The 17,155-nt window shown below is 32.6% G+C and overlaps 1 protein-coding gene across 1 annotated transcript; it reads left to right on the forward strand.

The window, feature by feature from the left end:
* The first annotated feature begins 7,052 nt into the window (after positions 1 to 7,052).
* On the forward strand, positions 7,053 to 13,474 carry LOC114306255 (ATP sulfurylase 1, chloroplastic). The gene is made up of 5 exons (XM_028251466.2): positions 7,053 to 7,958; positions 10,402 to 10,807; positions 11,657 to 11,917; positions 12,032 to 12,118; positions 12,779 to 13,474. Exons 1-5 carry the CDS (start codon positions 7,453 to 7,455, stop codon positions 12,914 to 12,916), a joined length of 1,398 nt encoding a protein of 465 aa, XP_028107267.2. The 5' UTR covers positions 7,053 to 7,452; the 3' UTR covers positions 12,917 to 13,474.
* Positions 13,475 to 17,155: the final 3,681 nt, after the last annotated feature.

A 17,155-nucleotide genomic window follows, 5' to 3' on the forward strand; every position in this document is an offset into this window, starting at 1 on the left:
TGTTAGAAAAAGTAAAAAAGGTTTCTAGAATTATTGCAACTACAAGGGAGATTCATGTAATTGTCGGAAACCTTAGGGGAGATGAGTGTAATTTACTCAAAAATAATCTTTTATTTTAGTAATTATATTAACTATTTGTGAAATATGAAAATTGAACTTTTATTTTTATTATAAAAAATGAAGAATAAGAAATCAAAAATGATTTAGACCTCTAAAAGAAGAGATCTAATAGAGCATTAATTTGTCTTTTTCTACCATCTTTTTTGTCTTTTACTTCACTGTTTTTTTTTTTTATTTTTTATTTTTTTTTATTGGTTGACAGCTCATTAGAGCTGTCCTTTTCCAGCTCTAATTAGAGCTCCGGAGCATCACCCATAAGAAATTTTGGGCACAAAATAGTAAAGGGAATTATTGAAAAATAGTTCGAAAAAAATCCAAAACAATAAAATTCAAACCATTAAACTAATCTGCATTCATCCACTAATCTATACGATACGTTCAATTCGCATCAGTTAACTAAGCAAATGTCATTCTTTTAAATTTATTAACAATACAAAAATATAATTATAACAAATGATATTTTCACAACAATATACTATCAAAAGGTAATTTTAAATTTTTTTTTAAATGTAACAATTATACTATTAAAAAAATTTAAATTTCTTAAAACCAATTATTATTTTAAAACAGAGGAAGTAGCATTTTCAATGCAAATACAAACAATAAATTCTTACTTCGATGGTGAAAAGAAATCATACGAACATCATCATGGCTGTACATCATATCTACGACCATCATCATGGTTGTACATCATACCTATTTCCCAAACATGCTAGCATTAAAAGCAATCTGAAAGAGACCTTGATTAGACTATCCTTCCTAGAATTGTATTATCATCATTGGAAAGTTGGGCTTCACTCTTTAACCCTTTGGGCAATGGAGCCCATTATTTATTAGGACCATCATATCAATTGCAATTAATCACCATTAGCCATAGTCCTATGTGCAAATTATGAAAAAACATGAGAAAATAACAATACAGTGATAACAGGAAAAAATAAATAAATAAAATTATAAAAAAAAATATAATATTTTAGTTATTAAAATGTATAAATTTTATAATTAATTTGTATTTTTTTTTTATTTCTGTTACAACTGGATTGTTATTTCCAGTTGGGGAGATCCCTCATTTTTGTGTTATACTTCAAAAAAATAATACAACAAGTATCCGTTTGGGAATATGCTATTTTAGCTTAAAATTCAAAATATCATTATAAATTATCACATCACTCTCTTTACTTTTCTGAATATCTTTTCATAAGAAATTAAAAAATCAACTAAAATAGTTAATTCCCAAACTACCCTACTCTAAGCCCTCGCTTAGGAACTTTGCTATTTTAGTTAACTTTTTAAATTTTTAGTTATTTTATGAGATGGAAAAAAGCTGTGTTTGGGATGATTTGCGAATTTTTTTTATAGTTAAATAGATGATTGTGAAAGAAAAAGTAATTAATTGACTTGTAGAATGTGACATTTTGTCTTATTGACTATTGTAGCATTTCTTCTTCTTCTTCTTCTTTTTTTGGTGTCTTTATTGGCTATTTTAACCAAAATAAATTGTCCCCAATACCATTCAATTACCAAAAATTCAAAAATCATCTCAAACACAAGTTTTTTTTCATCTTATAAAAAAGTATTCAAAAAACAATTAAAATAGCTAAGTTCCCAAAACGAGGGTTAAGTGGACGTTTGGCAACATGATAAAAAAAATTGTTTTTGCTAAAATAATCAAAAAGTGAAAAAGTTACAAAATTGTTTATCATCAGTTAAAAAAATTAAGTATTACATCAACTTTTTTTTCTTTTACAAAAAGTAATTTTTTTAGTAACTTTTCGAATACATTAATTTTTTTAATTTTTAAAAAAAGTCAAAATCTAGAAAACTACTAAAAATGAAAACTCAAATCCACCCTAAGAGACTATCAAATAATTTCATGATAACGATTATGCTTACTTGTTTTAAAATCTGTATAATTCAATAATTGAGAGCATGAAGGTACGCTGCATTCATGTGACACTCCACCAACGCAAACTTAGCCTGGCCCAATAACTATTATGACTCAGATTGGCCCAACTAAATCTAGACTTGGGTCTCCAATCAGTATGGGTCACTTTGCAGCTGGCCCACTTGGTAACTTCTCTACATTTTATTTATTTATTTATTTTGTGGGAAAATTAGAAGTCAGTGGTCCTCCATAAAATAATTACAACTTTAATGAAAAAATTAAAATAAAAATTATTAATATTTATAAAATTTATCATTGATTTAAAAATTTAAAATTTTGGGCAAATTACAAATACCCCCTCAAGGTTTGGTGAAAATACAGATCCCCCTGAAGTTTGAGAAATAACATCTCGCCCCTTGAGGTTTATATTTTCATAGCAAATTACCCCCTGAGATTTTTATTTTCATACAGATTCTCTCCTAATTTGTTATGCAAATTTGACCTTCAGGGGCAATTTGTAACTTCTCAAACCTCAGGGGAATCTGTATTTGCACCAAACCTCGAGGGAGGTGCTTGTAATTTGCCCTAAAAATTTATACTGAATTGTAATTTCTTTCTTTTTTCTTTTATTTTTTCATCTATACTAACTAAAAACTTTACATTCTTGTTTACAAACTGGTATGTGGACATTACATTCTCATTATAACTTTGTTATTTTGAAAATTACATCTCTTATAATTTCTATTTTGACTTCTAATGTGGTGGAAGAGAGAGAATATAGAGAAATAAAAAGAGTAAAGATGAGAAGTGAGAAGTATGATTCATTGTACATCATTACAGATGTTCAATTAGAGTTCTCACGTATTTTTTTTTTAATTACATTTTATCACCTTTTTTGCAGTAAATGGTTCAATTAATCTTAAAACTCATTTTTCTAGTATCAAAACCAAAATAAAAAATTATTGTCGATGTCAACCTCATAATGTGAAGCAATGAATGCTAATTCTATAGTGTATATATATTAAAAAATAAACTTATGTCTAAAATTGACGACACACATGACAAAAATGTAGCAATCATTGTGCGTGTGGCTTCATCTTCCTCGAACACTGCTAAAAAAATATTTTAAAATAATTAAAAGAATAAATTACACTTTGCCCATTTAAAGTTTTACTTATTTTTCACTTTGTCCTTTCAAATTTGATTTTTTTTACTTTATCCCTTCATATTTACAATTATTTTCACTTTAGCTCTTTAAATTTAATTTTTTTCACTTTAATCCTTCATATTTGCAATTTTTCTACTTTACTCCTAGACTAACTTCTATCAAAAAAATAACAGAATTTGTCATATCACCAACATATCAGCTCCATGTGTACTGTAAAAAATTCACTAAATATGCAAAAAATGAAAAAAAAAACAAACAAAAAAATTGAATTTGCTTTTTAGTCTTAGTGAACTTTTTTTTTTTTCAAATTTATTCATAAACATTATTACATTATAGATGCATCCAGATTAGATGCACCTAAAAAAATAAAAACAAATTTAACTAAAAAAAGAAAAAAGTTTACTAAAGACGAAAAAAATGAAAATTATTTATTCAAACACCTGTATTGTCAATTTTGAAATGAAAAGTTTACTATCATTTTTTTCATCTTTAGGGAAATTTTTTTTCTTTTTTTAGTTAAATTTGTTTTTATTTTTTTAGGTGCATCTAATCTAAATGCATCTATAATGTAATACTATTTATGAATAAATTTGAAAAAAAAAGTTTACTAAAGACTAAAAAAAATTCTAATTTTTTTGTTTTCTATTTTTCATTTTTTTCCATCTTTAGTGAATTTTTTACATCACACATGGAACTGATGTGTTGGTGATGTAACAGATTCTGTTAGTTTTTTGGATGGAAGTTAGTTTAGAGTAAAGTGAAAGGGATTGTAAACATAAAGGGGCAAAGTGGAAAAAATCAAACTTAAAGGGTCAAAGTGAAAAATTAGTGAAACTTTAGGGGGGCAATGTGTAATTTACCTTAATTAAAATGTTAAAAATATATATAATTAATAAAAATATTTTAAAATTAATAATATATATATTCACCTTGTTTGGTGTTCATTATTTTTCTAAAAATTAAATTTTATATTTTTCGTTTTTTTTTTGTGATTTTTAAAAATATTTTAAGTATTCTTTTAAAATTTGTTTTGATGCACCTAATGTAGATATATTTAAAAAGTATAACATTTTCACTAAATACAAAAAATTTAAAAAATTGATATTTTTTGTATTCTTGTGTATTTATTAGAAATTTTTTTTATATTTTTTTCACAAATATTTTACATTTTTTTATATATTAAATGCATCTAAAAAATAAAAAAAATTATTAAAAATATGAAAATAAAAAATTTAATTTTGAAAAAATTAATAAAAACCAAGTAAAGTGATTATTTATTATTATTATTATTATTTTATGCCTTACAAACCCTTGTTCAGGGACGGACGCAGGATTCTAATATCGGGGGGACGAGTGTATATGCAATCAAAAAATTCGTAATGAGCATGTGATATACAATTTCAATTTCTACCCAAATATCACAAAAATATATAATTAGATGTTTCTATTCATCGTATATAATTACAAAATATTATCAAAATACAATTGGATATGTTCTAGTAAATCCATATTAATTTTCAAAAAAGCAACTATTTGCTTTACATATCTACTTAGACATCTAAAGTTGTGGTTGACGTTCTTTCATAATATAAAAAGCATTTATGATGGAATTTACATCAAAATCTCGAGCAATGTCTTTGTTAACATATGTTAACAAGTAGCTTGAAAGAAAATCATCCTCCATCCTGTTGTGTAAGCTAGTCTTTACAATTTTCATGGCTGAAAATGCACAATCCGTTATTGCCGTAGAAACTAAAGAAAATGCACCATTGACCACAAATATTTTGTACGTTCTGCGAGTTCTTTTCCAAGCTTTCATATCATTTACACAGAGAGAGAGAGAGAGAGAGAGAGTGGAGAAGGGGACTTAAAGTAGAGAAGGGGGCTTAAACAATTAGGTTAATAAGAATTTCGAGACATTTTCAAGCGAGGGACAGGTTACACGTGAGTAGTATTTTTATTTTTTTTATTTAGTTATAACCAAACAATTAAAAATTTTGGACCCTAATCAGACGAAAAAAGACTTTAACATATTAACAAATAAATTTTCAATTATTTTAACATTACTAAATTTAAAATAAAAAGTAATTATACTTAAAATATAAGTTATTATTATTATTTTTAGTATTTATCAAAAAAATAATTAAAATTTTATATTTTAAAGTAAAAAATTTAGAGAGCAGTGATTCTTAAATTTTTTATAAAAATTTTGAGAAGACAAACCTATATAATTTTAAAATATTTATAATTTTAATACTATATCTAAAAAAAAAATTTAAAATTTTAAAGGGACGGCCGCCACTGCCAGCCTCCCTGGTCCATCCCTGCCCTTCTTAACAAGACTAGTATTATTTTATGATGATGATTATGATGATGAAAGATGAAAATTTTGTTAATGAGACCTCCAAATGGTGGGGTTGAATCTGGACATGAAATGGGCAATGTTCATTATGGATTTACGTCACTTTTTCCAATGTGATGAATAATATTTGGTGCATCTTTGAATTTAAGTAAGGAAGATTCCTACAAGTATTGGCACAATCAGACAATAAACCATTGCCAACCCACTTTCCATCTTTTTGATACAAAAGTCCATTTTTATAAAGGTGAAAGAGATGTCAGCAGTGGTGATTTTGGCCACTCCACACTTGGCTAATTGAATTTGTTCTCCCATTGAAAAGACAATTTTATCCAAGTTCTAGGATCATAATCTTGAACACCTCTGACCTGATTTCGAATTTATTATTTACGTTAAGGTTTTCCTCCGACTATTGTGGAGAAACTCCTACAATCCTTCTCCGGTGGCAATCTATGATTCGACGCCACTTGTCACACAATTTAAAATTCATAATTTCTCATTCAATTCCACGATAACAGTCAACATTAATTAATTCTTTTAAAAAAATAACGTTAACTTATTTTAGGCCTTTATGCAATTAAATCTCTATTTGCTTGTTGGAAACATTTCGTATACAATCTTATTACAAAATTACGAAAGTTAAATATAAATTTGTGTAAGTTTATAAAAACTTAAGACTTTTATGAATTTGTGTTTAATTTATGCATTTTTATGAGATCACTTACATAAATTTATAAAAATTTAAATAATTTTATGATAAGATTGCATACGGTGTGCATTGTATACTAGAGAATTATTTTCATTGTCTCAATAATTTACTCTTATTTGAAGTGTCCATCAAATTGTAAATTAAACCGAACCATCAAGAATATATTTTGTTACTAATCTAACCATCATTTTTTTCTTTATGATAGATTTACATATAATCAATTATAAAAAATTATTTTAACCATACATATTAAACAATGAGACTCATTGCAAAAGAGATTGTTCAAACTAATATAATGCTTAATTATTTTTATGTAATTGGTTATGTATTGGTAGTATTATTGCTATAGGAGTGTGCGCGATGCGGTTTGGATGATTTGAGAGTAAAATTACAAATTGAATGGCGGATTAGTGGATTGGCAAATCGCGGTTTCAGTAGTTTTAGACAAATTGACGAATTGAAAAATATTCTAACCAATTATCAAGTATTTGCATAATATATAATACTAATTTGCATAATATTTTATATATATAATACAAATTAATTTTACATAATATGTTTCATATATAGTTTGTAACAAATTTCATATTTTAAATTTCTCTCACACTCATTTGTACTTTGATATGTCATTGGAGATTAATATATATATATATATATATATAATAATTATAACGGAGTAAAACGGTTTGAAAGACAATTTTAAATTTTAAAATTCAATCCGTGAATAACAAATAGAACGGTATAGATTAATACCAATTAATATAATTTTAATGAATTAAATAATATTTTACACGAGCCTAAAATTGCACATATAAACAAAAGCAAAAGCATGCTTCATGCGGCACTTCCATGGAGGACATTTTTGATTTTCTACACTCACTTTTGTTGAAAGAGGAGAGTGCCCCAATCCATAAAAAGCCATCACAAAAGACCAGGAGAATAGTGTCCAGGTTCATCCTCCCAAATTTACGCAACAGACCTTATATAATCCAACATGCGATCTATCCAACTTCCAAAAATTCATATCAGACTCAGACGTACTTCACTGTTTCATGTGATAAGATATATCTTTCATTCTTTTTTCCAACCTGCCTTAATTTTTATTACAAAAATACCCTTCACTTTCTCCTTCTCCAAACAAAACCAGAGGAGAGAGAGAGAGAGAGAGAGAGACAGAAACAGAAACAGAGAGATTTCAGTGGCCATCTCCAATGGCGTCCATGGCCCTCCTTTTCAACAAATCCCCAAACCCATCTCTCTCCTTCCCCAAAACCCACAAAACCCATTACTCCACACATCTCAAACTCCCTCTCTCTCATCATTCAAGCCCTAAAACCCACCGAAAGATCCGAATTTCATGCGGGTTGATCGACCCGGATGGGGGGAAACTCGTTGAGCTATTCGTTTCGGAGTCAGAGAGGGACGAGAAGAAGAGAAAAGCCGTCTCTTTGCCGAGAATCAAGCTGTCTCGGATCGATCTCCAGTGGGTTCATGTCCTCAGCGAAGGCTGGGCTAGCCCTCTCAAGGGCTTCATGAGAGAATCCGAGTTCCTCCAAACTCTTCATTTCAATTCGCTCCGACTCGGTGACGGCTCAGTCGTCAACATGTCGGTGCCGATTGTTCTCGCCGTCGACGACTCGCAAAAGGGTCGGATCGGTGAGTCCACCTCGGTGGCTCTGGTCGACTCGGGTGATGATCCGGTGGCGATTCTTAGCAAGTAAGCTTCTTTTCTTTTCTTTTTTTCTTTTTTTTTTTCATGTTTAATTAAATCGCATATATGAAAGTATTGTAATGTGATTGATATTGGGTATGTCATGATTTTGTTGTTTTTTTGTGGTTACCATGCGAATTGTGTTATTCTTTTGGGTTAAATTAGATTGGCACAGTGAAATGTTATTTATGAAGATCATGCAGTTCCTAAATTACATGTTAAATTGTGTAAAATTCAATTTTTCAGTGTATGTTCTCACCAATTTTTATTTTTATTTTTATTTTAAAAATTTTCTTATGTTGAGATTTGGGATTAGTGAAAAGTTTAGAAGGTTGATTAGTATTCCAGATAGTTAGACTGGATAATGGATCATGGGTCTGAGAGTTGCAAAGTTGATAAGTATTCAAAATTGGAAAATGATTTGCAAACAAAATTTTATATAGAAGGCCCACCAGAATGACATGACAATGACATTTTCGAAACAATAAGCCATTTTGATGGGTTTTTTTGGTTTGAAATGAATGGATACAAATCTGCCACGTCTTTTTATATGATTTTTCTGTTTGTATATCTTTACTCTTCAGAATAATAGCGTACACGATGGAGTGATGGTGATAGAGTTGCAGAGATGGATTAACTCTGATTTTGTCTTTGTTTCAGATTATAGAGGCCATGAAAAAGATAACTGTCTGATCAGTGCACTGTTGCTAATGGCAATATTGATCAATTCACTATCCTTCCCTTGAATCTTGTTTTTATATGTCGGCTACTTGTTCAATATATTTTTGTTATATCACATGATGAATTCAATTCGTTGTCATACATTTTAAAATCATAAAATAAATAAATAAATAAAAATTTAGAGACTTTCTATGGATGTTTCATATTTTAGACTCTAAATTAGGTATATCAGAGAAGATAATGAAATCTTTCCTTTAAATTTGTTTTTTCAAAGGTCCCACTTTCTCACAGATAGGGAGAGGCCCTACCATAAATTTAACAAAATTATGAAATTTTAAATATGCATTTACTATTGAAATCATGCAGATTCCAAACACCTTTGAAGTGACCATTTTACTGTGTCGAATTTTAGTTGACTTATATAGGCTTTCTAAGGGAATGACATAAGCTTGATTTTGTAAAAAACGAGACGTGTGTTGCGGCTGGACGTTGACGCTGGACGTTGACTTCATATAATGTGATATGCCTCTGCTAGTGATATTAACTGTCATATTGGATTGTAATCCCTGAAGAGTGAAAGGGACCTAGTTGATGTCTGTCCTGTAAAAGTATCAATCCATTTGACGATAATATGTCACGTCAATTTTGTTTTTAGTTTTCGTTATTTCTGTTTGGGGAGACCTATATCATGTAAAAGTTAGTTGGTAGTTAAGTTATTAGAGTTCTGGCTGGCCAAGGGAAAGAGAGCTAGTTAGAGTTATGCAAAAAATTGAACTTTGAGCAATTGCTTTTAATTGGCATTCTATTATGCATTATTTGGGTAGGAATGACTTGTCGATGGGGAATGAGAAGGAATAGAATGAAGTTTAAGGGTTTATATTAATGTTATTTTCTTATTTATAATTTAATAGGTAATATTATTTTATTTAATTTTTATTTATTCTTTAATTATGGTAGTTTTATTTTTGGTTACTTTTAATTAGGGTTTTCTTGAATGCCTATAAATAGGCCTTTTATGTAACGGTTTAGCTTTAGCAGACTTTTGACATTGAGAGTAAAATTTTGGATATTGAGATCAGATAATTAGGGTTTCTTTTATTTTGTGTGGCCTTTCTTTCATTTTCTTTGTGTTGTTCCATTCTTGCTGACTGTCCAGCGTCACTTGGTTTGTAATTTTGGGAGAGCTTTGAGTTTGGCACTGTAGGAAAACATATTCAGCTTATGATACTTGGTTGAGAATGCAAAATACCTTGCACGGTTGCACTTCGTGTACAGTTTGTTTTTGTAGAAAACCCTATTTCACCAATGTTTTGGGAAGCCAAACACGGCATTGTTGTATCAATTTACTTCATTATCTTTAGGATGAATTGGAAAAAAGAAAAGAAAAAAGAACTAGTGGTCTGAGAGTTGGGTGTGGGTGCATATCTAAGGGTCGGACGCATGAAACTCCAAATTTTAGGATATGCAAGCTCAACAAAAAAAATTTTAAAAAAATCCAAAATTTAGATATGGGTACAGGGATACGTTGTCTAATTGGGAAAAAAAAAACAATTGTATATTATAGACTTTTTTTCATGATATATCATTTTATATTAATATATTGGCAATGATTTTACTCCAAAATTTATTTATTTTTCTATATGTGCTGATGATCTCAGAACTTTTATTGATTAGATCAGGCATAATTCAATTTAGTCTGTGACTGTTTAATCCAATGGCTTGCCAAAAGTTTCTAATATGTTTTTGGTTTGTGCAATTGATTCTATAGTATTGAGATCTACAAGCATAACAAAGAAGAACGTATAGCGAGAACTTGGGGTACAACTGCCCCCGGTTTACCATATGTTGAGGAAGCCATAACCGGTGCTGGAAACTGGCTGATCGGAGGTGACTTGGAGGTGATAGAGCCGATCAAGTACCATGATGGTCTTGATCGGTTTCGACTGTCTCCTGCGGCACTCCGTGAGGAATTTACAAGGCGTAATGCTGATGCGGTGTTTGCTTTCCAGCTCAGGAATCCTGTGCACAATGGTCATGCTTTGCTGATGACTGACACACGTCGTCGGCTTCTTGAGATGGGTTATAAGAATCCCGTGCTCTTGCTTCATCCATTAGGAGGGTACACTAAGGCTGATGATGTTCCCCTTAGTTGGCGAATGAAGCAGCATGAAAAGGTTTCATATATTCTTTCTTTGACCACTTACCATATTTTCTTCTTATATGAATTGATGTTTTGTTTGGTTATGGCCACAACACCTGGGAATATGGAGATGAGAGAAGCAAAATTAGGGTCCTACTTGGTTGCCTTTTTTTGTTTTTTGTTTTCATTTCTTGGAAAACAAAGAAAACTTGTTTGGAGAACTGTTTCCAAAAACTTTTTCCGAGTACATTTTTTGAAAACAACTCACATTTTAATTAGGAAACATTCTAAAGTTGTTTATGGATTTTCAAAAACTATTTTCAGACAAAAATGAAAATGATTAGGCTATGTTTGGATTATGGGTTTGCTAGGGATTAGGAAAGGGAAAGGAAAAGGTGATGGAATGTTAACAAATTATAAGCTAATTTTTTTCTTCATTTCTCTCACCTTTTCCTTTCCCTTTCCCTTTCTAGATCCTTACCCAAATTTATGATCCAAACACAACCTTAATCTTTCTGACCTTTTCATTGCTTTGTTTATGCAATCATGAAAAGAAGACAATGAAAACACAACTAAACAGGCCCTAGGTGATTTTCCGTAGAGTCCCTTTCAAGGAAGTGAGATAATGTATTCTAGTTCAGGTTAAAATATCTTTAGTAGAAATACTTTACCCGTTGCTGGTTTTGCAAAACTCTATGGCTTTCCCTCTCTCTCACATCAACATGCTCAGACGCACACAAAATTATTAGAAAACTACGAAATTTTATATTCTTGTTACTCAAATTCTTATTGGGGTTTGGGGAAAATGGGAAATCAGCTCTACCAATCTTTGCCTATCTCCTACCTGTATTTATTTTGCTTGACAATTTAACTCGTTTCTCAGGTTCTTGAGGACGGCGTTCTTGATCCTGAGACAACTGTGGTTTCTATATTCCCATCACCTATGCATTATGCCGGCCCCACTGAGGTGCAGTGGCATGCAAAGGCTCGGATTAATGCCGGGGCCAACTTTTATATTGTGGGTCGGGACCCAGCTGGCATGAGCCATCCGGTTGAGAAAAGAGATTTGTATGACGCCGACCATGGGAAGAAGGTGCTGAGCATGGCTCCTGGACTGGAGAGGCTAAACATCCTCCCTTTCAAGGTATACAACACAACCCACTCTAGCTGTTACAGTCTCCTTATATATATACATACCACTATTGTCTTTTAAATTAGTAAGATCCCAAGTATTCATTTGTGTTATGTACAACTGCAGGTGGCTGCGTATGATAAGACTCAAAGTAAGATGGCATTCTTTGATCCCTTGAGGCCTCAAGATTTTCTCTTCATTTCAGGCACCAAGGTATATTTTCTGAACATAGTAGTGTCATGGACCCATTTGACAATGCTTAGATGCAGCTTAATTGGCTTGAAATTTGAAATTCCAAACTTAGTCAGTTGTACTTTGAGATGCCTTTGTTAGGCTAGTCTGTTTTTTTAAGAGTTTTGGCATATGTTTTCTTCGTGGAATTGTGCATTTTTTCCTCTTTTGTGGGTTATATGGTTGGAGCATAATGTTAAAGAGTTTTTGAGGATAGGTTTGAGGATATTGACACTTTATGGGATAGAGAGTGTGTTATTTATCCTCTTTTTGGGCTTTGGTTCCTTTTAAGAGGATTCCGTACTTTTTTATTTTTAGGGATTGGAGGGTGGTGTTCTATTTGTAGGTGGTGACTTTGATAAGTTTTTTTTTGTTTTTTGGGGGGATCATTTTTTGGTGGACTCCTTGCCCTACTCCTTGTACTTTTCTTTTCATTAACGTTATCTCTTATGTTGCTGATCAAATTTTTATTTATTTATTTATTAAAAAAAATGCATTCAAGTGTAAAAACCTAATGAAACAAGAAAATAAGTGCACAAATAAGAAAATTGTAGGAGGATGGAAAATGCATTTCATTTTGGTGTGTTACATTCGTGCTCTTGCATGTGTAGTCGTCATCTGATTGGTTGCTTCATTTTGCAGATGCGAACACTAGCAAAAAACGGGGAGAATCCACCGGATGGATTTATGTGTCCCGGTGGTTGGGAAGTGTTGGTAGAATACTACAACAGTTTGGCTCCGGCCGGGAAAGGGAAAGTCCCTGAACCTGTACCAGCTTAAAAGGATTTGCTGTGTCAATAGACATTGACATCTGTTTGGGAGAAACTTAAATTTTATTTATCTCCAATGTGTGGTTGTTGAAATGTTGTAAAGTTTCTCTGTCCAGCTCTGGAAATAAATCATATGAGGCACTGGGTTCAGAGACACAAAACTTGGCCTCAACTTGTAAATAGAGCTCCAAAGATGGAAGCTTGAAATTGTGTACTTGTACCTGTGTGCACGCTGTATCATATTGGGATGTGATTTTACAAAAAGAAATTTGTTGATGGGTGCTTTTTAGAAGACAAAAAATCTATCTCCTATTTTTGTTTTGGAAAATATTTGAGTTCCTCAAAAAGTACCCGTAATTCTACCACAATGATATGTCCGAATATGTGTCAACTTTTGATTTATTACACTTAATGATGATCGGTGAGTCTCTAACATTACTCCTTTGTTTTTGGTGGTGGTGATTTGGGAGGCATTGAGAGATTAAAGAAGGAAAATTTCTGTGCAGTTTAAGTTTCAAAAAATAATTGCTATAAATAAATTGGCAGATTTTATAAATCTTAATAATTATAATTATAATTTTTTTTATAGATCTGTAATAATTTTTTGAAGTTAAATCACTGAATGATAGTTTTTCCACAAAAAAGAAAAAAAAGGGGGATAAATTATTACACACACTGTGAGGTTTACGAAAAGTTTAATATTTTTAATATAATTACATTGATTTTCTTTACATTTTTAATTTACACAATACTTATTTTTTATCAGTAATATGAATAAAAAGTTGAGGTCGTCATTTTTATATTAAAATATATATTTACTTTTATTTACAATGCGTGTATCTACTACTTGCATTAGTTTAGTTGCTTCAATTTTATTAAAAAAAAAAAAAAAAAAGTATAATTATATCAAAAGTATAAAATTATGAGTGTAATTTGCTTTAAAAATAAAGTCTGATTTTATTCACCTATTTAATAGTGGACCATCTTCGATTCTAATTGGTAAAGAATAATACTATATATATCAATTAATGTACTAATTAGTGTACTAATTGATGATGTGTCATAATTTAAGAGGTTTTTGGTATTTGTAATGTGATTAATGAGTGGAGTCAATAATAATGTCATAATTAGTATTGATATACTAGTTAATATACTAATTGGTATATATAGCACCACCGATTGGTAAAAGTAATAGAGTTTATATATTTTTTAACTTGGAATTGACATTTTTAAGGGTAGTGGCTAAAAGTCTAAAATTAAATTTTCTTTATTCAAAAGTTTAAGCATTTGATTTTCCTTTGTCCATAAAGACAAGTTTAGGTAAAATGGCCAAAATATCCTTCCTTATATATACCATATACACATTCTAAACCTTACACACACACACACATTCTCTCTCTCTCTCTCTCTCTCTCTCTCTCTCTCTCTCTCTCCAACCTCACACGGCAATGCCGATGCCTAGCCTCAGTGACTACCACAACCACCACTGCTGCCGTCACCACCCTTTTCCATCGCCGCCTTCTCTCTGTCTCTTCTCCTCTTCTCTTACCGATCATCGCCATCCTGTGTATCTCAGATCTCTCCCACCTCACACGGCAATGCCGATGCCTAGCCTCAGTGACTACCACAACCACCACTGCCGCCGTCACCACCCTTTTCCGTCGCCGCCTTCTCTCTCTCTCTTCTCCTCTTCTCTTACCGATCATCGCCATCCCGTGTATCTCAGATTTGAGATCTGTTGTCTTGTGTCTGAGGCGATGTCGTCGTGTATTTGAGAACTCAGATTTGCCATCGTGCCAAATCTTTGATGATCTTAGATCTACCTCGAAGGACTGATCCACCGTCGTGGCTTCTTCACATTCTCTTTCTCCTATGATGTTGCCTCCGCCTCCTCATAGCGCTCGAAGTCTTCTCCACGAGAACCAGTCCCTCGACGGCCAGTTTCAACCACCGACAACGACTTTCCACTTGAACAAGTCAGATCTTGATAAACTCGATCCAGATCTGTAACAACCCTCACTCTACTCTAGTCATGCTTGCATATATTACATGATCTTGTCTTGATATGTTGCATTTGCAAACCTTGATTTATCTTGCATAAGTGTTACTTGCATGTTTGTTCCTTGTTTGGTGTGTGTTTGGCCGAGGTCATCTTAAGCCTAGGTTACACCTTTGAACCTCTTGCACCTAGGATCACCTTGAAACCACTTTGGTTGGCCTCCACCTTCACCCCGGCATATTGGCCGAGATGTCATCATCTAGGGCGAGGTGTTCATCACCAAGGCCGAGATGTGTATTATCTAGGCCGAGATGCTATCCTTGCACCTAGTGATCTTGTTCCTGGACAGGTATGACCTAGACCGAGGTGTGGCACAGCTAGGCCAGGTGTTGTCCTTCCTAGCCGAGATCATTGTCACCTTACTTGCCGAAGCCTTGCCCTTAGCCGAAGTCATTACTCGCCGGAGTGCCCATGCCATCTTGCTTGTTGAATACACTTTGTCATAGTCTTGTCTTTTCACTCAGTCACATTTTTTAGGAGAACCAACCCGGTAGTGCCACGTGTCCGAGCTGAGTGTTAAATCAGCCGGCAGAGAGAGAAATGTGTCATTTTGTATCATATCTTGTTCTTGAGGAGAGAGAAGCTCTAGGAGAAGAAGAGAAGTTCTTAGAGGAGGAATAGATTTCCAAACTTGATCTTGGGTGATTGAACCGTTAGATTCAAGTTCTGAGGTTAGAATCTTAATCTACTCTTGTTGTTCTTATTGATCATCTAGCTGCATTGCATGATCGAACCTGATTTGCAAGCCATGCATCTATTTAAAGTTGGGTTTAGAAAGGGAAAGTAGCATTCATGTGTTCTTGAAGAAAAAGCCTTGTTTGATCCGAAAGTTTGCATTAAGATTCATGTTTTTGTGTTTGTTTTCATAAAATCTTCGAGTATGGGTACCCAGGTCCGTGTTTTTGAATTCATAGCATGAAATCTCAATTTTTGTAATAACAAGTTGTGATTGAGCATTCATGTTTTTCATGTTCTTCATGTTCGTGTTCTTCATGTTCTTCAGCAGAGGGAAACCCAGATTTTCCCGACTTCATTTCTTTGAATGTGGCCATCGGGACCACACCTCGGCAAGAAGGTGTGGGACCTCAGCCAAGACCTGGTTAGTGCCCAGCAAGTTTTCCCTGAGATGAGAAGCAGTGTTTTGTTTTGGTTCGACTTAGTTTTGAAGAAATGCCGAGATCATTTGCATTCATGTAAAGCTTGTTTGGTAGTGCATTCAATAGACCTTGCCATGTGTTTGTAGGACTTGGACTCTCGCTTGACCCGACGTTTGAAGAACTATGTGAGTGGTATTTTTAATAAAGCTATGTTATAATGTTTGATAAGCTTTGCCTTGCTTTGTTTTGAAAAGTATTTGTTAAGCATGAATGACTATCCCTATTTTGGTGTATCGAGTATTAGCTTTGGTTTTGCTCACAACCTTTGAAAGTCCATACGTGCTAGGGGACTATAAGCATTTGTAACACAACCTTTGAAAGTCCGTACATGCTAGGGGACTATAAGCATTTGTAACACAACCTTTGAAAGTCCGTACGTGCTAGGGGACTATAAGAATTTGTAGCACAACCTTTGAAAGTCCGTACGTGCTAGGGGACTATAAGCATTTATAGCACAACCTTTGAAAGTCCGTATGTGCTAGGGGACTATAAGCATTTGTAGCACAACCTTTGAAAGTCCTTACGTACTAGAGGACTCTAAGCTTTTGTAGCACTTTGTTAATGTCATCCCTCGAAACTTAAAAGCCTTGAAAGACTTTGATTGTTGAAACTTGAAAGATTTGCTAAATGAACTTGATTCATCCCATGTTTTGTTACAAGCTATGATTATGTATTGTTTGTTAAAGATCTCGGATATCATTCATGCAAACCCTTTATTACTTGTACCATTCACTAAGTATCCAAGCTCACCCTCTCTATATATATGTAGGTGATGAGCAGGACGACGACAACGCCTAGATGTGCCTTGCAACTTGTTTTGGATTCGCATTTTGTAGCATCTTGAAGATCATGCTTCTTAGCGTGCATTTCATTGTGTTTTGTATATGATGGCTTGAGAAGCCTATTGGTCAAGATGTATTTTTGTACTTCACTTTATTGTATCCAAGTTGTAAGACCTTGACAAGATGTATGTCATATCATTAGATCTATGCACAGCTCTTAGGGACTAATTGGATTTAAATTTATTGCTTCC

Source organism: Camellia sinensis, chromosome 7, assembly GCF_055761805.1.
Source record: "Camellia sinensis isolate YWXY chromosome 7, ASM5576180v1, whole genome shotgun sequence".
In the NCBI taxonomy this organism is placed as follows: domain Eukaryota; kingdom Viridiplantae; phylum Streptophyta; class Magnoliopsida; order Ericales; family Theaceae; genus Camellia; species Camellia sinensis.